This window comes from Anopheles stephensi (genome assembly GCF_013141755.1).
Source record: "Anopheles stephensi strain Indian chromosome Y unlocalized genomic scaffold, UCI_ANSTEP_V1.0 chrY13, whole genome shotgun sequence".
Taxonomy (NCBI): domain Eukaryota; kingdom Metazoa; phylum Arthropoda; class Insecta; order Diptera; family Culicidae; genus Anopheles; species Anopheles stephensi.
The window spans coordinates 1-26,743 of NW_023404984.1; the positions used below are offsets into that span (position 1 = coordinate 1).

Sequence of the window (26,743 nt, forward strand, 5' to 3'; positions counted from 1 at the left end):
AACATCTAGTTTGTTGATTGATTGCAGTGCAAGCTTGGTGCCACCGGTAACTATTTAATCCCAGCTGATTTACAGCCCTTCAAATCGTTATGGCCGTTATTGTACCGGAAAAAGTGATAACATTAGGAACAACGTTACAACAATCGTGGGAGATATAAAGGATTCAAGTGACCGGAAATTAGTTGCTCTTAGTGTTGTTATGTATTAATATATAGTTATGCACTGACCTACATCCGAACCTCCCGAACCAGCCAATAGCACATAGCCTCCAGGACTACGCGACAGCAGAACAGCCGAATCAGAACAACGGGTTATTCACATCCACCCTCTTCGGAACGAACCAGGACAACCACAAATCACACCCAACCGAATCGATCGACTTCGATCACCAGGAGAGCTACTAAATCAGCAATTTAAACTTGTAGGCACAGCCAACCAGCAAGGCAGTAGAGTAGGTTAGTTTTGGAATTAATAAACGTGCCAGTGAGTACATAACAGTCGAAATTGTGAATATTTTTTTTAAAGAATAGTTGCTTTCCAAACAGATTATTATATGGTGCATTGTATAGCCACTAATAGATTCTTTTCGTTTTTGCAGATTCAACTATCCAGGGTGAAAATCAACCCCAGGAGATGGAAGATTCTTCGCAGCTGGCTAATCTCACCGACGCAGCATTCGGCGAAAATAGTTTTAATATTTTTGGTGGTGGTTCAGAAGGGGATTTAGTTGTAGAAGAATTAGATGACAGTAGTACGGTAGAGCAAGGTGGTGGGATAATAGATTTAGAAGGTAGTGTAGAAGTTGATAACGACGATGTTCACGAAAGTGTTAATAGCGTTGACAGTGAAGTTGACTAACGGGTTGACGAATCCACGGCTGCCCATATCTGCAAAAACCATTCAAATATTGGTGATTGCTTAAGAGATTGGGCAATTGTGCATAATCAACCACGTTCATCAGTAAATGAAATTTTAGATATTTTCAGAAAATGGACCGCTCTACCGCTTCCCAAGGACTCGCGTACGTTGTTGAAAACATCAACAACCATCGGCCAGGAGATACGAACCGTACCAGGAGGAGAGTTTTGGTACAAAGGAATTGAAAATAAGCTCAACAGTTACTTTCAGTAAGTATTTGTAAGACGATGAAAAATAATATATCTTTAATTATGTATTTATCTTATTATATTTTAGGTCAAAAGCTTCGTCAACACATATTATTTCCATTCAGCTTTCCATAGATGGGCTTCCTCTTCATAGAGGGGGACCAATGCAAGTTTGGCCCATCTTAATGAAAGTTGAACAGATGCCCAATGCTCCGATTATGATGATCGGAATGTTCTGTGGGCCGGCGAAACCTGAAAGTTTGGAAGTTTTCCTGAGGCCGTTGGTAGAAGAGGGCAAACAAATCCATGAAAGAGGATTGCATATTGGTGAGGAAGTACGGTAATTAAAAATTCGCGCTATAATTGCAGATTCACCTGCGCGGGCTTTCATAAAAGGTATGTAATATAATGTAGAACAATTGGAAATGCGTAGAAATCAATCTAATGATGCATTTTTTGCAGCAACAACCTACTTTAACGGATACCATGGCTGTATGAGATGTACCTGTGTGGGAGTATATGTGGCAAACAAAATAATTTTCGACACAGTTGGTGCTCCCCTAAGAACTGATACAGGATTTCGAGCGAGGGAATGTCCTGGCCATCATCAAGCATGGCGGACTCCGTTAGAAGAATTACCGGATTTCGACTTGGTTGAAAACGTACCTACGAGTGATCGCCTTCATACATGTGATCTAGGGGTTACTCGCCAACATTTGTTGAATTTAATTGAAAATAAGTTTCGTATAATTAGATTATCTTTTGCAGCAAAACAGTGGATAACAAAATTCCTAACCAAAGTGCAGCTTCCCTCTGAGATTCATCGTAAACTCAGAGGGTTGAATGCAATCCGTTTTTGGAAGGGTACAGAATTTCGCACGTACTTGCACTACGTCAGTCCAGTGCTGATGGAGAAAATTTTAGCGGGGAAGCATATTGTCATTTTTTGCTGTACTTTTGTGCCCTGACAATATTTTCTTCTTCATTTCATCGACGTCATTGGGAACTTGCAGCTGGTTTTTTAAATTCTTTTGTTAAAAAATTTGGGGAGATTTATGGTCGGGAGCATCTTTCTAGTAACGTCCATAATCTACAACACATTGCACAGGATGTTTATCAGTACGGGCCTCTAGATGAATTTTCAACGTACTGCTTTGAAAATCACCTGCAACTTATTAAACGATCAGTTCGATCAGGCTTTCGGTGCGGTGTTCAAGTGGCGGCACGCGCAGAAGAACGATCTGCTATTGAAGTCGCAAGTACAAGCTCAAATCGTCGCTACCCTCGCTTTACTACAAACGGCAAAGGAATTTTTTTATCCTCTGATTTTGTTTTGCGCCCATTACCCAGAGACGAATGGTTTCTTACAAAGGGTAATGGGATAGTAAAATTTTTAAATGTTACACAAAATGATAATACCTTTTCTATTACAGGGACACAATATGAATATAACTTTAATTTATTTTCGTTTCTTTTCAACGAGGATGATCCTGAATCAGAATTTTCATCATCGGACATTCTCATTTACGAAATACCCGAAGATGTTCCGACACAAACCGTAGAAGTGGATTTGGACTGTATTCGATGCAAACTTGTGGCCATTAAACCAGCATCTAGACCCGGAATAACGGTATTTCTACCTCTTTTGCACACCCTTCGATCCGATTGAGTGAGTTTATCTCTCTGAGCATGTTATAAACTGTTGCTCATGTTTAATGTTAATATTTTCTTTACAGATAGAAAGATATTCGGTTTTCAAACAAAGCTCATGAAAGATTACAGTTTTATGAGCTTCCGATCGCAACAACATTATCCCCACTCAAAGTAATAAGTGTTCGAATAATATTTCTATTATTAGAAATATGTTTTAATTGGTTTCTTGGAGTTTTATTAATACATACATACATATAGCACATGTAACTAATACATGTGTATAGTAATTCAATTAACAGTTGTGAACACTCTAATTATGTTAATTTTGATTTCCTACGTATGAAACCAAGTTTATGTTAACACACTTCACACTTTATGTTATCACACTCTAACTTCATCTTCACGTGCGTATGTTGGATTCTATTTTGCTAGAGCAGTAACAACTATTGTTATCTATTTACAAAGCAAGCGTGCAACCGAATTTGTTTGACTATTTTTGTTTTGCTTTAATTATTTTTGCTTTCTTTTCCGTTTATTGTCAACACAGATGCGGATCGTGGCCATCTTTAATGCTCTTGAAGAAAATTGAACTTCAACCGTACACTACCATACCATTCGATGGAAACACGTAAAATTTGCTCCTCTCATTTGGCCGTACAAATTTATAAGTATTTAAACAATTAAACAAACACCACATGCAATTCTCTAACCACACACGTATTGTACTTTTAGGTAAACCACATCGAGCTTGCATTTACATCCTTAGGAAACACGCGCATGATACAAGGTAAGCACATTTTCAATGTATACTTCGAGCTTCTTATATGTTGTACCATCATAGTCAACATGACCTGGTAACAGCAAAATTCAAACGATACCTTCCGCAACACGGTACCGTATATTTCGCAAATCGTGACACAATGAGTAGTTAGTTGGATGATGGTTTATGAAAGAAATCCACCCGTACACCCAACAACAATTACAACTTTAACGCGTTTTTTTGCCACAGGTTTAAATACCAACAATCAGTTGTAAAATTGTTCCAGATTTGGAAAACCAAACCCCAACTGAAAATGAAGAAGGAGGAAATAGGGCACTGATTGTACTCTCATATAACCATATGCATGTTTTTCATTGAGTGTGAAAGAATGCAAAATATTATCTGTTACGTAACATTTAATTACTTCTGAAATTGCTACAAAAATGAATATTACAAGTTTGTTTTAAATACATTGATTTGTATTATTTTTCTTTCCGTATCCTAATATTAGAAACAGGTGGAAGAAAAAGTGCACCGAGTGCAACCGATTTAATACAACCAAATGCTAGTTTAACAACTAAGATAAAACATTAATACAATTTTAATTCAAATAGAGATAGATATAGCATTGTTCTGTCAGTATTTCTGGTAATATAGGTTGGTACGGTAGCGCTGGTCTTTAATATGACAGGAACGGTAACAAATTTTATATTTGATACTCCCCATTCGTTGAAATGACTATCTTGTTGGAGGTAGATAGAGTTCCGGCAAGCCAAATATAGTTAGAGCACAGTTGAAACCATGCAACAATCAGCGTCTCACAGTATCATTTACATGATAGGTGAGAGCCTTTGCGCAAGAACTGATTGGCATCTTGCACTAATATCAGGATGATAGGCAAGAGCCGGTATCGCACCATTCAGTTCTGCGAAAATGAAGGTATGCGTTCCATATGTTTTGGCGTACCCGAACTTTATGTACACGCCCAGGATAATCGATATAACGTATGGGCAAATGGTACGGATTAGATTTGAATTTGGTAACGGTTGTGTCATGTGAAAGGTCGGCGCTAGCAATACCAATTCGATTATGAAATCAAATATGGAGAAAAAGACCTGGAGACCGAGTGCACTAATCGATCGGCGTCTCACACTATCATTTGCATTATAGGTGAGAGCCCTTGCTCGACACGGCAAGGCACACATTAAGTGGCATCTTGCACTATCATCCAAATTATGATAGGCAAGTGCCGGCGCCTATCATCCAGTCTCAAGGTCTCGGCAAACGTGCTATATTTGAAGCAAAAAATCATAATTAATAAATAATTGATTATAACTCCAGTTGTATGCCGATTGCAACCACAACCGGAATGGACAGCCAGAAATACTGACAGAACAATGCTATATCTATCTCTTTTTGAATTAAAATTGTATTAATGTTTTATCTTAGTTGTTAAACTAGCATTTGGTTGTATTAAATCGGTTGCACTCGGTGCACTTTTTCTTCCACCTGTTTCTAATATTAGGATACGGAAAGGAAAATAATACAAATCAATGTATTTAAAACAAACTTATAATATTCATTTTTGTAGCAATTTCAGAAGTAATTACATGTTACGTAACAGATAATATTTTGCATTCTTTCACACTCAATGAAAAACATGCATATGGTTATATGAGAGTACAATCAGTGCCCTATTTCCTCCTTCTTCATTTTCAGTTGGGGTTTGGTTTTCCAAATCTGGAACAATTTTACAACTGATTGTTGGTATTTAAACCTGTGGCAAAAAAACGCGTTAAAGTTGTAATTGTTGTTGGGTGTACGGGTGGATTTCTTTCATAAACCATCATCCAACTAACTACTCATTGTGTCGCGATTTGCGAAATATACGGTACCGTGTTGCGGCAGGTATCGTTTGATGTTTGCGGATTCTGGGTTATATTAGCTATTTCTTAGTGAGTCATCGTTCATTTACTAATTCTGACTTCTGTGGTAAATCTACACTTGAATAATAGTACCATGTCAAAGCCCACTAAATGGTTTTTCCCTTCTTTCTCCTTCTCTTACATGCTCTTAAATATCATTTAATGGACACACTGCGATGACGGAGCGTTGCCAGCATGAATCTAATCGAGGAGAGGAAAAGTGGGAAAGTATGCCGCGGAGAAAAAGTATCTCAATGCGATTATGCTAACATTTAATTTTACATTTTTTCAGTGTGCACCGGATCGGCCAGAAAACATAACGAGAGGCTTGACTCCTTCCTTCCTTCATTCTCCAAATTGCTAGCGGAGTAACATCATACATTGGAGCATGTCAGCATATTGCAGTATGCCTGCCAAGCATCCCGGAGTTTCCATGCGTAGCCGGACCGATTAAGCTAGGGTAATTAAAATATATTTCATAGTAGTTTGCGTTAACGGTTAGGTGAAAGCATTAACCAAGCAAATAAGAAGGAACTGAGGGAATTAAAACAAGACACGTTAGGCAGTGATAGACAATGACAGGAATGGAAAGTGGTTAGGGATAAATGAAGATAAACTTAACGAAATTGAAAAGTAATAGCGAGCATATATAAACCCTGATATAATCGCGTGGGATTAGAATAAGATGTATGTGCATAAAGTAGGATTTCATATGAACTTCTCTTCGTTATCACAAGCATCAGACAGTCGATGTTGTCGAAAAGAATTTAGGTAGCTTGCGATGATGGCCAACTCCCTTTGTTTAATTATTCCACGCCGTACATAATAACCTTTTGTTTTAATAATGTTTTGTTCTAATCACCGATGAACGACCAGGCCGAATAGCTATGTTTCATATAAGTTGTTTGACAGAAAACAAAACTAATGTAATTTATTCGTTTAATAATTTTATTTATTATTATTTTTGTCTCGTTTGTGCGAGCACTTGGTGGAGCTTTTAACCAAACCTTTATATTTTTTTAAGCTTGACGCATTGTTAATTTTAGTTTTTGCAAAACGTTCTACGTCTTCAATTGTAACTATTTCAAACTGTTCTCCTACAGTTTTTAATAATCGCCAAATATTGGCTTTATCGTCCAGTCTTGTTTTAGGGCCGTTTTTACCGCCACCACGCCAACTGCATGTCGCTAAAAATGTTCTATCGAACAGCATCATGAATGTGTCATGCATGCGATTTTTAGCATACGGCTTTCCGGATACTTTATCATTAATAAGAAGAAGGACGCTTTCAAAAAAGTCATCATTACCTAAGTTTTCGTTGAAAGCAGTTAGCTCTGCTTCCGATGTAAGGAACGGTAGTGTCATAATCGATGTTGTTATTGGATGCCCCGGCCCCTGCATCGTACCTGCTCTATAAGTTGTTTTGTTACGGTGATCTGTCAAATAATTCAGCTAAGCCCAGATCAGTGCAACAGACTTATTCAGTACAGTTAGTTGCTCGCTGGTTTGACTTTCAAATGCTGAGCTTGTAGCTGGATTTGTCTGCGCGGCATCCAGCATAGATGTTTGTGTACTGCGTGATGCTACAGATACTGTCTCAGGAGATGTATTTATAAGAAGTTTTGGTCGGTACAATTTTCCCGTTTTCAAATTTAACACATTTCGTTTTTCTTTCTCAGAAGTTGCATCGATGATGGATGGTGCCGGCTTTTTAACGGTGGGTGTTGGTCGATATATTTTACATGTATTGAGGAGCATAGGATTGTACTGTGCGGTTGTTGCTGGATCCGGTAAATGTAAGTAAATGGTAAGAGTTAGTTGATATAGTGTTGTTAAAAAAATTGAATTGTATCATGTTTTGTTGTTCTCAGGTATACCTTTGGCTGGAGCTGCGTTAAAACTGTTTGGTGGTAACAGTCGTGAAGGTATTGCACTGGTTGTTGCTGAAACATAAATGGCAAGAGTTAGTTGAAAGTTTTGTTAAAAAAATTGAATTGTATCATGTTTTGTTGTTCTCAGGTATACCTTTGGCTGGAGCTGCGTTAAAACTGTTTGGTGGTAACAATCGTGAAGGTATTGCACTGGTTGTTGCTGAAACATAAATGGCAAGAGTTAGTTGAAAGTTTTGTTAAAAAAATTGAATTGCCCGCTTGACAGGATGTCGCGCAACATGCAAGCTGAAACTCGGGCTGAAAGTCATTCGAGTTTCAGCCTTCTTGAGTGACCGGGCGTGAGCGGCGAGCGTACTCGGCACTCGTTCTCATGCTCTCTTTTTCTTTCCTTTTGCTGTATTGGATGCTCCCCGCTCCAAGCACAGCTGTTATGGATATAAAAGAACAATTCTTAGAAACCTAGTTGCAAGGAGCAATTTACGATGCAATCGAACGTTTTATTCAGAATGTTTACAGCAGCTGGTCGATCAAAACAAAATGTTGATTGCGTTTAACTAACAGTGAAATTTGTACTGAAATTATTAGAAAAGGTATAAAAGTTATGAAAAACGAACGTGAAAAACTATACACACTTTCATTAGGTTGGGTACCTACCGACTATTTGGTTCACTGCACTAGTACGATCAAACACTTTCGCGCATGCGAATACACTTAAACTCGTTCAATAGCCACACGGTAAAGTTTATTTCACCAAAAACACTATAAAAGAATGATATTTGTATTTAAAATATAAAATTTTAAGCTTTAGAATCCACTTTCATGCGCACCAAGCCAAGTGTTGCGAACGCGACAAAATAAAATTGAGCTAAACTGACAGGCATGCAAGAGTTAGATGAGAAACTTTAAATAACTAAATATCTTTGTTTAGGATAAATTCTCATCGACAAATATTGTCTTAGGAAAACAACCTTAAGTCACAGAGAGGCCTCATACCGTGTGAAAGACGAAATTATGGTAACATGTCAGGGTATGTCATAAAATATCTCGAAAAAGGGACAATATCCAGACATATGAAAATTATAAATAAACTCAAGCCATGTAATAAAAACGAAAGTGAAGAACATGGGCCGAAAAGGGTTAACACTAGAACACAATGCATACATTGTCATTGCGCGATTAGTTTCATGAAAGAACGATCAACGCACGGTCGTAGGGCAGTGAAGGAAAGACCAACTTGACGAATAGAACAAACGACGCGCAGGCAATAGGCAATAGGAAAATAGGCATACGCACTTGAACCACAGATGCGCGATGCATTACCCATGGTCATAAAACGATAGGGTAACAATCGCCAGATATTGTAACATTACAGACCTCCTACACTAGCCGACGTCAGGCAGGGATCAAACGCATCGGCATACCGAGTTAGGATAAAGGAGATCGATGTAATGCTATTTCATGTTCTTTTTCCCACAGAATTTTAGTATATAAGACAGGATTTTTTAAGAATAAAAGCGACTTGTAATCCAAACCTCAACGAAGAAACTTGTGTTTCATTGTTTGGGTATCGATACAGAATCGGGAAAGTTTCACCTTTGCCTTCCCTCCGGAAATTGGTTACGCATTTCGGTGCCTCCCCACTCCGTCGGAAGAATTAGGCGAAATTAAGCCAAGCAAGAACCACGGTTAGAAACTTCTCCTGATTATCCAGGAAAAAAGGCTAATCGTCTGATCGAGCTACGGCATTCCCGTTGTCCACGCCGAGTTAGTGTAGTGCGAGTCCGCCGCTAAAAACTTCTCCTGGTTTTCCAGGAAAAAAGGTTAGCCGCCTGATTCAAGCAACTCTGACAAGGCCAGGAATCTGCGCGGAGATCTCCGAATCGATCACTCCTTCGCGTGGTCGGTTCAACAACGGTTCGTTATCGAACTAACAAATGGTGGCTCCAGAGAGGAGTTGTTAATATCCGCGCGCGTTAACAACTCATTCGAGCGAACTTACGTTCGTGGTGTGCTGTCGCCAAAAGAACAGCCTCTAACTGAACCCGCACCGAGTAGTGTTTCAAAAAGGTTCAGATTCAATTTCTGCGCTCGTGAAAAATAAAGTGAATTGCAGCGAGTGAAACGGTTTACAATTAATACACGTAAGAACTACAGTGCTATAAGTTAACCGATCGAGTGCCGTTGCGATCATATCGATGTGCACAAGTGCAGAACAAAATCGGAGAGCATCAGTGAGTGCCAGTGCGTGATATAAGCAATAAACACGGCTCCGAACTAACCCATACCAAAGGGTAATAAAGTTCTTCCAAAAAGGTAGAACTAAAAGGAGTACGTTATTTTACTATCCGAGAACAATAGTGTTACAATACGGCTCCGGAGTGAACGAAAAAGGTTCACATCCGAAACAAACTCGAAAGTAACTTTAAATTTTTAGCGAAGACGTCTATGCTTACGAAAGAAATCGTATTATAGCATAAATCGTGTTTAACAATCAGTACGTGGACAACCGCGGAACAATAAGTTAACCGAGTGAATGACGTTGCGATCGCATTAAAGTGCTCGAGTTTAAACAATTGAGGACATAAAATACCAGTGCATAAAGGAAGCTTATCAGCAATACGCACGTGGAAAAGAGTTCTCGTAAGGCGTATCTTAACGGAGTAAGTCAGTGACTATCGGTGCAGATCGTTTTTTTGTACGACTCCGGAGTGAATTATCAGTGAGATCGAGACCACATTGAACTACCGGGCACGTCAAGGAAAGGTAACACCGAAAACGGTAAGTCAAACTTTCTTATTTATAGCTCAGAGTAGGAATTTTAAAGATCCGCCGACATGCCTTATAAATTTACCACAAACACATCCGGCAGTTGCCGATTGTGCGTGGCGGAAGACACTTCCGAAGAAAGCATGATTTCATGCTATGAATGTGATAGGTGGTTTCATTTAACATGTGCCAAACTTGTTGAAAGTACAACCACTGTGCCATCTGTCAAACGAATTTACCGTTGCACGAACTTTGTTTTTCGCGTTTGACGTTTAAAAGCGACGCTATGGAAAACGCGCCTTTTTCCTGTATATTCTGAACTCTGCGACACGACTAACATCTCAGCTATCGAATGTGCTAATAAAGTTTCTTTTGTGTTGTAAACGTAAAACATATTTGGCCACCTCTTTAGTTTTACACCCTCGCCCACAGGTTATGGGCCCAGTGCATCGTGGACAACATAAAGTTTTGCGGTTTACTGTAGCAGGAAAGTGACTTTTGGTGAATTAGCATCCTGGTGTTATCCGTAGTGTGTGTGTTTGGAAAGAATACGCGATGGCGGAAACACATGTTTCGATTGAGAAGCTGAGTGACCAGAACTACACGGTTTGGAAGTTTAAGATGCGGCTCCTTTTGTCACGTGATAAAGTACTGCACGTTGTGACGGAGGAGCAGCCGGAGGCCCCTGATGCCAAATGGCTAGCCGACGATGAGAAGGCGAGGGCCCTGATCGGCTTGGCATTGGATGACAGCCAGCTTATTCATGTCATGCAGACGAATACGGCGAAAGAGATGTGGGACGCTCTGAAAGGCTATCACGAGCGGTCATCCCTTTCGAGCAAGATTCATGTAATGCGCCAAATGTTTGCCACCAAGATGCCGGAAAGTGGAAACATGGCTGAGCACCTGAAAGAACTTACTTCGTTACGTCTCCGACTGATAGCCCTTGGTGAGGAAATGAAGGAGCTCTCCTTCGTTGCCCTGATGCTGTCCAGTCTACCGAAATCTTACGACGGTCTGATAACAGCATTGGAGAGTAGGCCGGATGCTGACCTAACAGTAGATTTTGTTAAAGGGAAGTTGCTGGACGAAGGGCGTCGGCGTGCGAATGGCGTAGATGAAGAAAAGGCTCTGTACTCTGGGAAATATGGTGCTAGCAATAAACCCAGTGGAAAGAAAAAGAAGAAGATGCAGTGCCACTACTGCAGGCAGGACGGGCATTTCCGAAGAGACTGTAAAAAGTTGGCTGCGGACAAAAAGGAGAGAGGAGTTCGTGAATCAGCGAACGTCACTGTGGAAGAAAAACAACACAATAGTATGGGTCTGTGTTTGTTCCTTGGGAAGGCACAAACTAAAGGACTATGGTGCTTTGATTCGGGTGCGACTTCCCATATGACGAACGATACATCTATTTTACACCACATTGACAAATCGAAGCGGTCTACTATCTCCTTGGCCAATGGACGAGTCATCAAGTCGGCGGGTGTCGGAAGCAGTAGTTTGGTGTCGGTGAATGGAAATGGTGCTCGAATGAACGTTTCGCTAGACAACGTTTGCCACGTGCCTTCGCTCACAACAAACCTTCTATCGGTTAGCAAAATTGCCGATTTAGGTTTTGAAGTTGTGTTTGACAAGGCTGGCTGCCGGGTTAGAAAAGGTGAAAAGGTGGTATTAGTTGGCGAACGACAAGGCGGTCTGTATCACTTGAAGCGTTATTCGGAGCATGCAATGCTCGTCGAGCCTACTTGTGGAGTTTCCTGTCTACACCTGTGGCATCGTCGATTTGGGCACCGTGACACGGAAGCAGTAATGAAGATTGTGAAAAACAACATGGGAAGCGGTTTGAAAATTGACCGGTGTAACGCAAAGTCCGTATGCGGACCGTGCTGCGAGGGCAAGATGAGCCGTGAATCCTTCCCTAAGGTTTCATCTTCGAGGGCTTCTGCTGTTGGCGAACTGGTGCACACGGACCTGGGAGGCCCAATGGAAATACCCACAGTGCGCGGCAGTCGGTTCTACATGATCATGGTAGATGACTACAGTCGTTATACGGTTATCTATCTGATGCAGAACAAGTACGATGCTGAGGATCGAATTAGAGAATACTGTGCTCTGGTAAAAACACAGTTTGGTAACTTCCCTAAGGTCATTCGGTCAGATGGTGGTGGCGAGTATGGAAGTAATTCTTTGCGAAAATTCTTTGTAGATCACGGCATGGTACATCAACAAACGGCACCGTATTCGCCGCAGCAGAACGGAGTGGCCGAGCGCAAAAACAGGTACCTGGTTGAGATGATGCGCTGCATGCTGGCAGATTCGGGCTTAGATAAGGTGTTCTGGGGTGAAGCGATTTCGACTGCCTGCTACCTGCAAAATCGCTTGCCATCATCCTCAGTGGCATTAACACCTTTTGAGCTGTGGTACCGAAAGAAGCCCTCGTACGAACATCTTCGTGTATTTGGATCGGAGGCTTTTGTGCATGTTCCAAAAGAAAAACGCAGAAAGCTTGACAAAAGAGCTGACAAATTGGTGTTCGTTGGTTATGAGGATGGTCAGAAGGCTTACCGTTTTGTGAACCTGCTAACGAAAAGAATCACCATTAGCAGAGATGCCAAGTTTTTGGAACAGTGCGAGAAACAGAACGTGCCAAAGCCGAAGCTGACACCGTCAGGAGGAGTAGTGGAATTTCCACTTGTCTCAACTCCACCTCCTCAATCGGAGGAACCGATCGTCATCGAAGAAAGCGTGAACTTAGATGCATCGCAGTACGAAAGTGCGACCGAAGACGATCCGACGAATGAACCTTCGTTTCATGCATTCCCTTTGGATGAGGTTGTACGTAAATCGACTAGAGCGACCAAGGGAATTGCACCGATTCGTTTAATAGAGGAAGCGTATACGGCAAGAAAAGCGGAAATAGCGGTGGAACCCAAAATTGCGTTTAACTAACAGTGAAATTTGTACTGAAATTATTAGAAAAGGTATAAAAGTTATGAAAAACGAACGTGAAAAACTATACACACTTTCATTAGGTTGGGTACCTACCGACTATTTGGTTCACTGCACTAGTACGATCAAACACTTTCGCGCATGCGAATACACTTAAACTCGTTCAATAGCCACACGGTAAAGTTTATTTCACCAAAAACACTATAAAAGAATGATATTTGTATTTAAAATATAAAATTTTAAGCTTTAGAATCCACTTTCATGCGCACCAAGCCAAGTGTTGCGAACGCGACAAAATAAAATTGAGCTAAACTGACAGGCATGCAAGAGTTAGATGAGAAACTTTAAATAACTAAATATCTTTGTTTAGGATAAATTCTCATCGACAAATATTGTCTTAGGAAAACAACCTTAAGTCACAGAGAGGCCTCATACCGTGTGAAAGACGAAATTATGGTAACATGTCAGGGTATGTCATAAAATATCTCGAAAAAGGGACAATATCCAGACATATGAAAATTATAAATAAACTCAAGCCATGTAATAAAAACGAAAGTGAAGAACATGGGCCGAAAAGGGTTAACACTAGAACACAATGCATACATTGTCATTGCGCGATTAGTTTCATGAAAGAACGATCAACGCACGGTCGTAGGGCAGTGAAGGAAAGACCAACTTGACGAATAGAACAAACGACGCGCAGGCAATAGGCAATAGGAAAATAGGCATACGCACTTGAACCACAGATGCGCGATGCATTACCCATGGTCATAAAACGATAGGGTAACAATCGCCAGATATTGTAACATTACAGACCTCCTACACTAGCCGACGTCAGGCAGGGATCAAACGCATCGGCATACCGAGTTAGGATAAAGGAGATCGATGTAATGCTATTTCATGTTCTTTTTCCCACAGAATTTTAGTATATAAGACAGGATTTTTTAAGAATAAAAGCGACTTGTAATCCAAACCTCAACGAAGAAACTTGTGTTTCATTGTTTGGGTATCGATACAGAATCGGGAAAGTTTCACCTTTGCCTTCCCTCCGGAAATTGGTTACGCATTTCGGTGCCTCCCCACTCCGTCGGAAGAATTAGGCGAAATTAAGCCAAGCAAGAACCACGGTTAGAAACTTCTCCTGATTATCCAGGAAAAAAGGCTAATCGTCTGATCGAGCTACGGCATTCCCGTTGTCCACGCCGAGTTAGTGTAGTGCGAGTCCGCCGCTAAAAACTTCTCCTGGTTTTCCAGGAAAAAAGGTTAGCCGCCTGATTCAAGCAACTCTGACAAGGCCAGGAATCTGCGCGGAGATCTCCGAATCGATCACTCCTTCGCGTGGTCGGTTCAACAACGGTTCGTTATCGAACTAACAAATGGTGGCTCCAGAGAGGAGTTGTTAATATCCGCGCGCGTTAACAACTCATTCGAGCGAACTTACGTTCGTGGTGTGCTGTCGCCAAAAGAACAGCCTCTAACTGAACCCGCACCGAGTAGTGTTTCAAAAAGGTTCAGATTCAATTTCTGCGCTCGTGAAAAATAAAGTGAATTGCAGCGAGTGAAACGGTTTACAATTAATACACGTAAGAACTACAGTGCTATAAGTTAACCGATCGAGTGCCGTTGCGATCATATCGATGTGCACAAGTGCAGAACAAAATCGGAGAGCATCAGTGAGTGCCAGTGCGTGATATAAGCAATAAACACGGCTCCGAACTAACCCATACCAAAGGGTAATAAAGTTCTTCCAAAAAGGTAGAACTAAAAGGAGTACGTTATTTTACTATCCGAGAACAATAGTGTTACAATACGGCTCCGGAGTGAACGAAAAAGGTTCACATCCGAAACAAACTCGAAAGTAACTTTAAATTTTTAGCGAAGACGTCTATGCTTACGAAAGAAATCGTATTATAGCATAAATCGTGTTTAACAATCAGTACGTGGACAACCGCGGAACAATAAGTTAACCGAGTGAATGACGTTGCGATCGCATTAAAGTGCTCGAGTTTAAACAATTGAGGACATAAAATACCAGTGCATAAAGGAAGCTTATCAGCAATACGCACGTGGAAAAGAGTTCTCGTAAGGCGTATCTTAACGGAGTAAGTCAGTGACTATCGGTGCAGATCGTTTTTTTGTACGACTCCGGAGTGAATTATCAGTGAGATCGAGACCACATTGAACTACCGGGCACGTCAAGGAAAGGTAACACCGAAAACGGTAAGTCAAACTTTCTTATTTATAGCTCAGAGTAGGAATTTTAAAGATCCGCCGACATGCCTTATAAATTTACCACAAACACATCCGGCAGTTGCCGATTGTGCGTGGCGGAAGACACTTCCGAAGAAAGCATGATTTCATGCTATGAATGTGATAGGTGGTTTCATTTAACATGTGCCAAACTTGTTGAAAGTACAACCACTGTGCCATCTGTCAAACGAATTTACCGTTGCACGAACTTTGTTTTTCGCGTTTGACGTTTAAAAGCGACGCTATGGAAAACGCGCCTTTTTCCTGTATATTCTGAACTCTGCGACACGACTAACATCTCAGCTATCGAATGTGCTAATAAAGTTTCTTTTGTGTTGTAAACGTAAAACATATTTGGCCACCTCTTTAGTTTTACACCCTCGCCCACAGGTTATGGGCCCAGTGCATCGTGGACAACATAAAGTTTTGCGGTTTACTGTAGCAGGAAAGTGACTTTTGGTGAATTAGCATCCTGGTGTTATCCGTAGTGTGTGTGTTTGGAAAGAATACGCGATGGCGGAAACACATGTTTCGATTGAGAAGCTGAGTGACCAGAACTACACGGTTTGGAAGTTTAAGATGCGGCTCCTTTTGTCACGTGATAAAGTACTGCACGTTGTGACGGAGGAGCAGCCGGAGGCCCCTGATGCCAAATGGCTAGCCGACGATGAGAAGGCGAGGGCCCTGATCGGCTTGGCATTGGATGACAGCCAGCTTATTCATGTCATGCAGACGAATACGGCGAAAGAGATGTGGGACGCTCTGAAAGGCTATCACGAGCGGTCATCCCTTTCGAGCAAGATTCATGTAATGCGCCAAATGTTTGCCACCAAGATGCCGGAAAGTGGAAACATGGCTGAGCACCTGAAAGAACTTACTTCGTTACGTCTCCGACTGATAGCCCTTGGTGAGGAAATGAAGGAGCTCTCCTTCGTTGCCCTGATGCTGTCCAGTCTACCGAAATCTTACGACGGTCTGATAACAGCATTGGAGAGTAGGCCGGATGCTGACCTAACAGTAGATTTTGTTAAAGGGAAGTTGCTGGACGAAGGGCGTCGGCGTGCGAATGGCGTAGATGAAGAAAAGGCTCTGTACTCTGGGAAATATGGTGCTAGCAATAAACCCAGTGGAAAGAAAAAGAAGAAGATGCAGTGCCACTACTGCAGGCAGGACGGGCATTTCCGAAGAGACTGTAAAAAGTTGGCTGCGGACAAAAAGGAGAGAGGAGTTCGTGAATCAGCGAACGTCACTGTGGAAGAAAAACAACACAATAGTATGGGTCTGTGTTTGTTCCTTGGGAAGGCACAAACTAAAGGACTATGGTGCTTTGATTCGGGTGCGACTTCCCATATGACGAACGATACATCTATTTTACACCACATTGACAAATCGAAGCGGTCTACTATCTCCTTGGCCAATGGACGAGTCATCAAGTCGGCGGGTGTCGGAAGCAGTAGTTTGGTGTCGGTGAATGGAAATGGTGCTCGAATGAACGTTTCGCTAGACAACGTTTGCCACGTGCCTTCGCTCACAACAAACCTTCTATCGGTTAGCAAAATTGCCGATTTAGGTTTTGAAGTTGTGTTTGACAAGGCTGGCTGCCGGGTTAGAAAAGGTGAAAAGGTGGTATTAGTTGGCGAACGACAAGGCGGTCTGTATCACTTGAAGCGTTATTCGGAGCATGCAATGCTCGTCGAGCCTACTTGTGGAGTTTCCTGTCTACACCTGTGGCATCGTCGATTTGGGCACCGTGACACGGAAGCAGTAATGAAGATTGTGAAAAACAACATGGGAAGCGGTTTGAAAATTGACCGGTGTAACGCAAAGTCCGTATGCGGACCGTGCTGCGAGGGCAAGATGAGCCGTGAATCCTTCCCTAAGGTTTCATCTTCGAGGGCTTCTGCTGTTGGCGAACTGGTGCACACGGACCTGGGAGGCCCAATGGAAATACCCACAGTGCGCGGCAGTCGGTTCTACATGATCATGGTAGATGACTACAGTCGTTATACGGTTATCTATCTGATGCAGAACAAGTACGATGCTGAGGATCGAATTAGAGAATACTGTGCTCTGGTAAAAACACAGTTTGGTAACTTCCCTAAGGTCATTCGGTCAGATGGTGGTGGCGAGTATGGAAGTAATTCTTTGCGAAAATTCTTTGTAGATCACGGCATGGTACATCAACAAACGGCACCGTATTCGCCGCAGCAGAACGGAGTGGCCGAGCGCAAAAACAGGTACCTGGTTGAGATGATGCGCTGCATGCTGGCAGATTCGGGCTTAGATAAGGTGTTCTGGGGTGAAGCGATTTCGACTGCCTGCTACCTGCAAAATCGCTTGCCATCATCCTCAGTGGCATTAACACCTTTTGAGCTGTGGTACCGAAAGAAGCCCTCGTACGAACATCTTCGTGTATTTGGATCGGAGGCTTTTGTGCATGTTCCAAAAGAAAAACGCAGAAAGCTTGACAAAAGAGCTGACAAATTGGTGTTCGTTGGTTATGAGGATGGTCAGAAGGCTTACCGTTTTGTGAACCTGCTAACGAAAAGAATCACCATTAGCAGAGATGCCAAGTTTTTGGAACAGTGCGAGAAACAGAACGTGCCAAAGCCGAAGCTGACACCGTCAGGAGGAGTAGTGGAATTTCCACTTGTCTCAACTCCACCTCCTCAATCGGAGGAACCGATCGTCATCGAAGAAAGCGTGAACTTAGATGCATCGCAGTACGAAAGTGCGACCGAAGACGATCCGACGAATGAACCTTCGTTTCATGCATTCCCTTTGGATGAGGTTGTACGTAAATCGACTAGAGCGACCAAGGGAATTGCACCGATTCGTTTAATAGAGGAAGCGTATACGGCAAGAAAAGCGGAAATAGCGGTGGAACCCAAAAATCTCAATGAAGCTCTGGCCTGTGATGCTCATGCCGAATGGAGATCGGCAATGGAAAGTGAGCTGAAATCACACAATGAAAATGGGACTTGGGATGCCTTAGTGGAGCTGCCTGCAGGACGGAAAGTGGTAGGTTGCCGCTGGGTCTTCAAATTGAAGCGGAACGCAGCTGGAGAAATAACCAAACATAAGGCCCGTCTGGTAGCTCAAGGCTATACTCAGCAGTTCGGCGAGGACTATGACCAGGTCTTTGCTCCCGTTACCAGCTATACGACTCTTCGAATGTTGCTTGCCCTGGCTTCCAAATTGAAAATGACACTTCGTCATTTTGATATCAAAACTGCCTATTTGTACGGTGATCTAGACCAAGAGTTGTACATGCGACAACCACCAGGCTATGCAGAGAAGGGAAAAGAACATTTGGTGTGCCGTCTAAAGAAAAGCATCTATGGACTGAAGCAGTCTGCACGATGCTGGAACCTAAAACTGCATAGTGTCCTAGTGAAGATGAATTTCCAGCAAAGTGATGCGGATAAGTGTTTGTACACAAAAGTCGTTAAAGGGAAGAAAGTTTACATCCTAGTATACGTAGACGACTTAATGGTAGGGTGTGTAGATGAAACTATTATCGACACTGTATACCAAACCTTAAGTGACCTTTTTGAAATGACTGATCTCGGAAAAGTGAGTTATTTCTTGGGACTCGAAATCAAACAGAAAAATGGTGATTATAGTGTTAGCCTCGAAAACTATATTGAAAAACTAATCCATAAGTTTGGTTTGAGTGATGCAAAAGTTGCAAAAACGCCTATGGACGAAGGGTTTTTGAAAGTACAGGACAAGAGCGCAACTTTGGATGATCAAACTCAGTATAGAAGTCTTGTTGGTGGTCTGTTGTATATATCGGTGTGTGCGCGACCCGATATTGCGGTTAGTACGGGCATACTCGGTCGAAAAGTGAGTGCGCCTACTGAAGCATACTGGGTGGCAGCCAAACGCGTCGTTCGGTACTTAAAGGCAACTAAGCATTGGCGGTTGATGTATGACGGACGTGGTGATGGCTTGATCGGATATTCAGATGCCGACTGGGCCGGCGATGCCAACACGCGGAAGTCAACAACAGGATACGTGTTCTGCTACGCAGGAGGAGCTGTGTCTTGGGCCAGCCGTAAGCAGATGAGTGTCACGTTATCCTCCATGGAATCGGAGTACGTTGCTCTGAGTGAGGCTACACAAGAATCGATCTGGCTTCGTCGGTTGTTGAACGACATGGGCGAGCACGTGAAGGGACCGATAACAATTATGGAAGACAACCAGAGTTGTATTCAATTTGTTAACTCCGATCGGACCAATCGTCGCTCGAAGCATATTGAGACGAAGGAGCATTTCGTCAAGCAGCAGTGTGCGTCAGGACTTCTGACGCTTGAATACTGTCCCACGGCAGATATGTTAGCTGACGTTCTCACTAAACCCCTGGGAACCATAAAGCAACGAAGGTTTTCAGGAATGCTGGGACTGTCGACGAATGATGGCACAATTAGTTGAGGAGGAGTGTTGAAAGTACAACCACTGTGCCATCTGTCAAACGAATTTACCGTTGCACGAACTTTGTTTTTCGCGTTTGACGTTTAAAAGCGACGCTATGGAAAACGCGCCTTTTTCCTGTATATTCTGAACTCTGCGACACGACTAACATCTCAGCTATCGAATGTGCTAATAAAGTTTCTTTTGTGTTGTAAACGTAAAACATATTTGGCCACCTCTTTAGTTTTACACCCTCGCCCACAAAACTAACACGTAAACCAAAGCCGGAAGAATGCTGGCTTTGCGTAAAATGCCAGAAGATAGCATATGAACTTAATAGATTGCCCAAGGAATCCACTAGTAAGGATACGGAGGCTATGTTTTCAAGACTATTGCTTGGTCAACAAGAACAATCGAAAGAGCAATTACAAGAATTTTTAAAAGCAGTAACAACTATTGCGGGCGACAAACAAGGATCGCCGCACATAGAAACGCTATTGAAAAGACAATCGCTTATGCAGTTGCCGAGATTTGGAGGGGATCCTGTAGAATGGCCAAATTTTAAACAAACATTTGATGATACTAATGAGGAGGGAAGATTCTCTAATTTAGAGAATTTAAACCGCCTTAAACAGGCCTTATATGGACCAGCCCTCAAAAGCGTTCAACAATTAATGCTGGATTCTTCAAACGTGCCAGAAATAATGACACGCTTAAAGAACTCCTTCGGGAGAACAGATTTAGTGTATCTTGAACTACGTAATAATCTGTATAAAATCCGAGGAGATTCCAAAAGCATTGTCGTGGAAATGGTAAACGCTTTAGAAAACCTCATTCAAACAGTAAACTTGATGAGGGAACCGGAATACCTGAAAGATCACACTTTGGTGTTGGAGTTGACTGCTAGGCTACCGCACCAAATTCAGGAAAAAAGAGCCCAGTATATGGCTGAAGCGGAATCACCGTTAAGGGTTCAAACTCTAGATAACCTATGCGATTGGTTGAGACCTTTCGCTAAAACGGCAAACATGTTAAAAACAATATCCGCACACACTCAACGTGGAGGCGTTCATCTCCACGAACAAAAAATCCCATACAAAGGTTTTCAAGAACCAATCAAAAAGGGTAAGGATTTCGAACAGAATTCGATAGAAGCAAGCAAATGCTTAATATGCAATAAGCTACATAAAACGATCAAATGTTATGCATTGGTCAATGAGGTGCCATCTGAGCGAATAAAAATTGCTCGAAATAAAGGTTTATGTTTAGGTTGCTTGAAATCTAACAATCATACAATACATGATTGTAGATCCGCGCAAATATGCGGGATAAATGGATGCACCGATAGGCATCATAAAATGCTTCATGTACCTCAAAATTTTGAAATCGCAGGAGTAAACAATCATCAAGAACTAGAAGCAACATCATCAACGCATTTCCAAGTGTTGCCAGTTGAATTGATAAACGGCAATCACAAAATAAAAACCTATGCGCTTTTAGACCCAGGTTCATCCTCAACCCTATTAGAAGAAAAGGTTGCGCGACAACTTAACCTAAATGGGGAAGTAAAACCGCTCCAATTACTATGGACACAAGGCAAACAAACTGAACACGTTAAAAGCCAAAACGTGGAATTAAGAATCAAGGGTCCAACTAAAAACGGTTTTCAACTGAAGAATGTGAGAACGGTTAAAGATTTGAAATTACCTGTTCAATCTTTAGATTATGATGATCTAAGCAAAAAATATCCTCACCTTGCTAATCTTCCTGTTTCAGGATTTCAAAACATTCGACCCACTATAATGATCGGCTTGAATAATAATCATTTATTGATGGGGTTTAAACATAAATATGGCAAACCCACAGAACCGATAGCAATGAGGACAAGATTAGGTTGGCTAATTTACGGAAAAACAACCGAAAGCCAAGAAGAAGAATATTCCATGATAGTACAAGAGAAAGAAAGTTTTCGTAAACCAATATCCAACACATTTTCAGTAGAAGAGTGTGGATTAAAACCAGGTGATAAAATTTCTCTTTCTACGGATATTGCAAAGTCAAGCTTAAAACAATCAGCAAAAAGACGGAAAATAAAATCTGAAAAAATAATTTGCAGAGATATCAATAGCCATCAGTCAAAGAGAGACAAATCCGGAGAGATTCGTCAAAAGGGCTACAAATTAATAAATGAAAATTCAGTTGTTCAGGTATCAACTACAAAAAAGAAAAGAAATAGGATTTCTACCTGCAACGCAAACTCCAACTTTTTTATGGAAGTACAAATGAAAAAAGATCGAAAAGAATCTACACCTGTTAAAACTTTACACGGGAAATATCACCGTCCAGTCAATGAACTGGCGGATTTGAATGTTTACGGCAAACAAAAGTTTGAATCACCGTTAAACAAGAAACACAGGCTACCCAATAAAGGACCAATTGAAAGTAGTTTCATAGGAATTCATGAAGAAAATATGATTGAAGAGGTAATTGATAAAGAATTACCAGCAATAAAGATGAAAAGTAAGAAAATAATTCCTGATACAATGAACTACGAGGTTTTGACAGCCAGCTCAAGGAAAGCTACTGCAATCACACAAACGATTAAGCCTATAGGAAAAGGGTTTATTGGTTTAATCAAAGGCCTCAGGGTATTGTTCCACAATTTATCGACCTTTATATTAATCATGTTATTTCTCTTTTCAGCTGAAGTTTTGGGTAATACAACAAGGGGATTGATTACATATTTGATTGCAACCAACAAACTATTAGTAAAAGAAAATAGCCTCTTGCATGCCACAAATGATATAGGAAGACAAGAAAATCTATCAAATCAAATCGACACAAATGAAACGATATTTTAACTTTCAAAAATTCAAGGTAGAAAACGATCGTCAAATGGACATTGCGAGAAAAAATACACATTAGTTTTCTAAAAGAGTAGAAGTGAAGAGATTAGCTCAAACGTAAGAAAAATCAACCATGACTCTCTATATTAAAAGTCAGGTAATTGCAACGCACCCGCGCAAGGGCAACGCATTTCGTTAGTAACGTCTGAGTTCAACCTGCATCAGAGAAGTCTTCAGAGCGTCATTCTTCATCCGGCAGAAACAGTTGGTCTGCTATCAACAATTAGATGACAACGGTCAACGTCGAAGGGAACTACGAAGCGGTAATATGCGGTTGGCTAGTGCTTAGATACGAATTTGGCTATCTCAACAAAAAAGTGGAACTTCAAAGGGTGTGCAAAGTCACAACTATAATCTACGAAGAAAGCTAGCTAATGTTCAACTATCAAACGTTCAAGGTCGAACAAATGCTGTATGTCTTGCTAACGCCATCGAGAGACTACTGTTTGGTCATATGGGCCGAGTCTGATGGAAAGCAAGGTCAAGATGCTGAGATCGCCAGAAGATAAAAACCTGCTATACAAAGTGATTAGAGAATCACTTCTTCTGTGCAACTAAATCAGAGCTGAACAACACCCAAGTCTACAATAGTTTCCGCATAACGCCTTACTGCGGTCTAAACTATAATCTTGGTCGACCAGCTGATTACAATGCATCTTCAACTATCGATATCTAAATCTTAAAATCCAGCATCAAAATGACGACTATTCTTCACATCGTAACCACTTGAGAAATCGCCCAACTGAAGTCATCGTGTTTTAAGACGACGACGTGTGAAATCAACGAGCAACTACAAAATCTCTTATAATGTAGAGATTCTTGAAAATTGTGTTAATCAAAGTCGTATCTGAGTTTCAACACCCAACGCGCAGCCCTACGAGTAGTCCAATGTGCAACCAACAGTGAATTATGCCTCACTATTATTATCTCCTTCGTCATCGCCGCGACAACCTACGAGCACTAACGCATCCTCACCGGCTAGACATCTGTAAATGGTTTCTTCAACCGACTGCAAGCATCGATGAACCATCAACGGCAGAATGCGTGCAATTACAATCAGGTGTCGTATAAAGAAAGTCGAAACAATTCAATTGATTAAAATATTTGGAAAATTAACTCAAAGGGAGAGTTTGAATTTTATCTCGGCAGTAATACGTCGCGATTATTTGGTAAAACTTGTAGTTTTACGAGGGCCGGAATGTTGCGAACGCGACAAAATAAAATTGAGCTAAACTGACAGGCATGCAAGAGTTAGATGAGAAACTTTAAATAACTAAATATCTTTGTTTAGGATAAATTCTCATCGACAAATATTGTCTTAGGAAAACAACCTTAAGTCACAGAGAGGCCTCATACCGTGTGAAAGACGAAATTATGGTAACATGTCAGGGTATGTCATAAAATATCTCGAAAAAGGGACAATATCCAGACATATGAAAATTATAAATAAACTCAAGCCATGTAATAAAAACGAAAGTGAAGAACATGGGCCGAAAAGGGTTAACACTAGAACACAATGCATACATTGTCATTGCGCGATTAGTTTCATGAAAGAACGATCAACGCACGGTCGTAGGGCAGTGAAGGAAAGACCAACTTGACGAATAGAACAAACGACGCGCAGGCAATAGGCAATAGGAAAATAGGCATACGCACTTGAACCACAGATGCGCGATGCATTACCCATGGTCATAAAACGATAGGGTAACAATCGCCAGATATTGTAACATTACAGACCTCCTACACTAGCCGACGTCAGGCAGGGATCAAACGCATCGGCATACCGAGTTAGGATAAAGGAGATCGATGTAATGCTATTTCATGTTCTTTTTCCCACAGAATTTTAGTATATAAGACAGGATTTTTTAAGAATAAAAGCGACTTGTAATCCAAACCTCAACGAAGAAACTTGTGTTTCATTGTTTGGGTATCGATACAGAATCGGGAAAGTTTCACCTTTGCCTTCCCTCCGGAAATTGGTTACGCATTTCGGTGCCTCCCCACTCCGTCGGAAGAATTAGGCGAAATTAAGCCAAGCAAGAACCACGGTTAGAAACTTCTCCTGATTATCCAGGAAAAAAGGCTAATCGTCTGATCGAGCTACGGCATTCCCGTTGTCCACGCCGAGTTAGTGTAGTGCGAGTCCGCCGCTAAAAACTTCTCCTGGTTTTCCAGGAAAAAAGGTTAGCCGCCTGATTCAAGCAACTCTGACAAGGCCAGGAATCTGCGCGGAGATCTCCGAATCGATCACTCCTTCGCGTGGTCGGTTCAACAACGGTTCGTTATCGAACTAACACCAAGCCAAGTTGAAAACTGTTTATCTACCTGTGATCTGTCTGGTAAACCTTCTACCACAAGTGTGAATTTCCAACACATAGAACGAGAGAGCATTCAGGAGTAGCGTAGAGTGGTGGACCATGTGAGAGTGCGAGAGTGTGAGCCGAGCGCAAGGCGAAATTTTTCGAACACCTTAACGGAACGAGCGTTCCGGAATGGAGAGGGAAGGTAGTATCGAGGTGGAGTGTGAGGGTAGCTTATGCTCAGGAAGAAAATTCGGCAAACACACTACTGGTGGAAGCGTTCAGGCATGAAGTGGGATTGCGGAGTGCGAGTAAGTTGCGCGATCGCTCGAAAGTGTGGGTCAGGGGTAGCGAGAGGCATCAAAATGAGTTACTCTCTGTCATGCGGGTGTATCATGTTTTGTTGTTCTCAGGTATACCTTTGGCTGGAGCTGCTTTAAAACTGTTTGGTGGTAACAATCGTGAAGGTAATGTACTGGTTGTTGCTGAAACATAAATGGTAAGAGTTAGTTGATATAGTGTTGTTAAAAAAATTGAATTGTATCATGTTTTGTTGTTCTCAGGTATACCTTTGGCTGGAGCTGCGTTAAAACTGTTTGGTGGTAACAATCGTGAAGGTATTGCACTGGTTGTTGCTGAAACATAAATGGTAGGAGTTAGTTGAAAGTTTTGTTAAAAAAAATTGAATTGTATCATGTTTTGTTGTTTTCAGGTACACCTTTAGTCGGTGCTGCAGTAACATCGATTCTGGGTGATGTTTTGCTGGTTGGAGTAATCGAAGCTGCCTGTATCACAACTTTGTTGGGCCTGATGGTAAGCTGCGGCAGTCTGGACCTTAAAGCTGACAACGTGCAACTTTTTAACGATCGATTCGTATTTGCCGCTTCTCGAAACATGTTTTCTACGAAAGATGAGGTATGGTTTAGCACTTTATTTACAAAGTACAGCCCCATTTTCCAACTTACCTTCCGATTGTTTTCTTCTCTAAAGGAACACTGGCGCACACTCACTGGCAGAGGAACAACGGGACACTAATTTTAAATAATAAATCCAAATTCACCGACGTAATATCACAAGGAAGCTTGAGCGTTATTGTTTTATTTTGTTTTGATTTGCGCTGTCATTGCGCCTTTGGCCTTTGACAGCTTGGATCCGAAGAAAATGGGTGAAAAAACGGTAAAAAGCAAGGTGTATGCATTTAGAAGGTGAATTTTTATCGATTTGACAGGGCGACATTTTAGTCGAGTTATGTCAGAGTTTGTTTACAAAAACATATGGTATGGGGCTACAAACATGAACAAACAGCCTCGATTCTCAGTCCCTTGAGCAATGTCGCTAGTTTATGGGTCATCTTCGCGTATTAAGTGTTGTCCCACAGAAGATTGACGATATTTGGTTGCATTTTTCGTCAAAAAATCGCAAGCGATACCACCACCGGCGCCTTCTCCGACGCTGCCATCACTCTTCTCAATACCCCTCCCCTGGATCACCAAAGAACTGTTATGTCAGGTCGAGAAATGTCAATTTGCTCTAAACAACTCTACCTTCTATATCCATATACCTTGGTGTTGGGAACACCCTGTGTCGCGATTGCCGATCGGTTGACGGATAAACCGATCACTCCTGATGATACGCACTATCAGCGAGAGAGTGACGAGTTTCGGTCTCTTCGCTCCCGACCGGCCCGTACGATGGACGTATTTCAATCCCGTTTGTTATTGGTTTTTAAGTGTACTAATTTATGTATTATATTACATTGTAGATAATAAATCCATACCATTTTAAAAGTACAAAAGTGGCGACGAGGACAAAGGAAACAC

The 26,743-nt window shown here is 41.6% G+C and overlaps 2 protein-coding genes and 1 long non-coding RNA gene across 17 annotated transcripts in view; 2 read left to right on the forward strand and 1 right to left on the reverse strand.

The window, feature by feature from the left end:
* The first annotated feature begins 289 nt into the window (after nucleotides 1-289).
* LOC118515138 lies at nucleotides 290-2,839 on the forward strand. Its single transcript, XM_036061841.1, has 5 exons — nucleotides 290-455; nucleotides 599-790; nucleotides 977-1,127; nucleotides 1,195-1,502; nucleotides 1,569-2,839. Exons 2-4 carry the CDS (start codon nucleotides 634-636, stop codon nucleotides 1,448-1,450), a joined length of 564 nt encoding a protein of 187 aa, XP_035917734.1. The 5' UTR covers nucleotides 290-455; nucleotides 599-633; the 3' UTR covers nucleotides 1,451-1,502; nucleotides 1,569-2,839.
* Nucleotides 2,840-5,945: 3,106 nt separating this feature from the next.
* Nucleotides 5,946-26,743, reverse strand: part of LOC118515134 (uncharacterized protein DKFZp434B061-like) — a 47,758-nt gene continuing 26,960 nt past the window's right edge. For 4 of the 14 annotated variants that reach the window (XM_036061821.1, XM_036061818.1, XM_036061819.1 and 1 more), the window contains 5 exons: nucleotides 25,493-25,558; nucleotides 25,343-25,408; nucleotides 7,470-7,535; nucleotides 7,322-7,387; nucleotides 5,946-7,225 (listed from right to left, as the gene is read on the reverse strand). In XM_036061821.1, coding sequence (XP_035917714.1) covers nucleotides 6,897-7,225; nucleotides 7,322-7,387; nucleotides 7,470-7,535; nucleotides 25,343-25,408; nucleotides 25,493-25,558 — 593 coding nt within the window. In that variant the 3' untranslated portion in view covers nucleotides 5,946-6,896. The remainder of the gene's footprint in view (nucleotides 7,226-7,321; nucleotides 7,388-7,469; nucleotides 7,536-25,342; nucleotides 25,409-25,492; nucleotides 25,559-26,743) is intronic. The other 10 variants (XM_036061832.1, XM_036061830.1, XM_036061829.1 and 7 more) reach the window with 10 other exon arrangements.
* LOC118515140 lies at nucleotides 7,113-26,099 on the forward strand. 2 transcript variants are annotated; one of them, XR_004906959.1, is made up of 7 exons: nucleotides 7,113-7,251; nucleotides 7,316-7,369; nucleotides 7,464-7,517; nucleotides 25,337-25,422; nucleotides 25,487-25,572; nucleotides 25,636-25,838; nucleotides 25,914-26,099. It is a non-coding gene; the product is annotated as an uncharacterized LOC118515140 (long non-coding RNA). The 2 variants fall into 2 exon arrangements; XR_004906958.1 differs by having other exon boundaries at nucleotides 7,145-7,240.

Bases quoted from the DNA above. Each gene is read 5' to 3' on its own strand.
- LOC118515138 (XM_036061841.1), top strand. From the start codon at position 634: ATGGAAGATTCTTCGCAGCTGGCTAATCTCACCGACGCAGCATTCGGC. The intron at 791-976 runs GTAGTGTAGAAG...ATGAAATTTTAG, and splicing joins TGGGATAATAGATTTAGAAG to ATATTTTCAGAAAATGGACC. The intron at 1,128-1,194 runs GTAAGTATTTGT...ATTATATTTTAG, and splicing joins AAGCTCAACAGTTACTTTCA to GTCAAAAGCTTCGTCAACAC.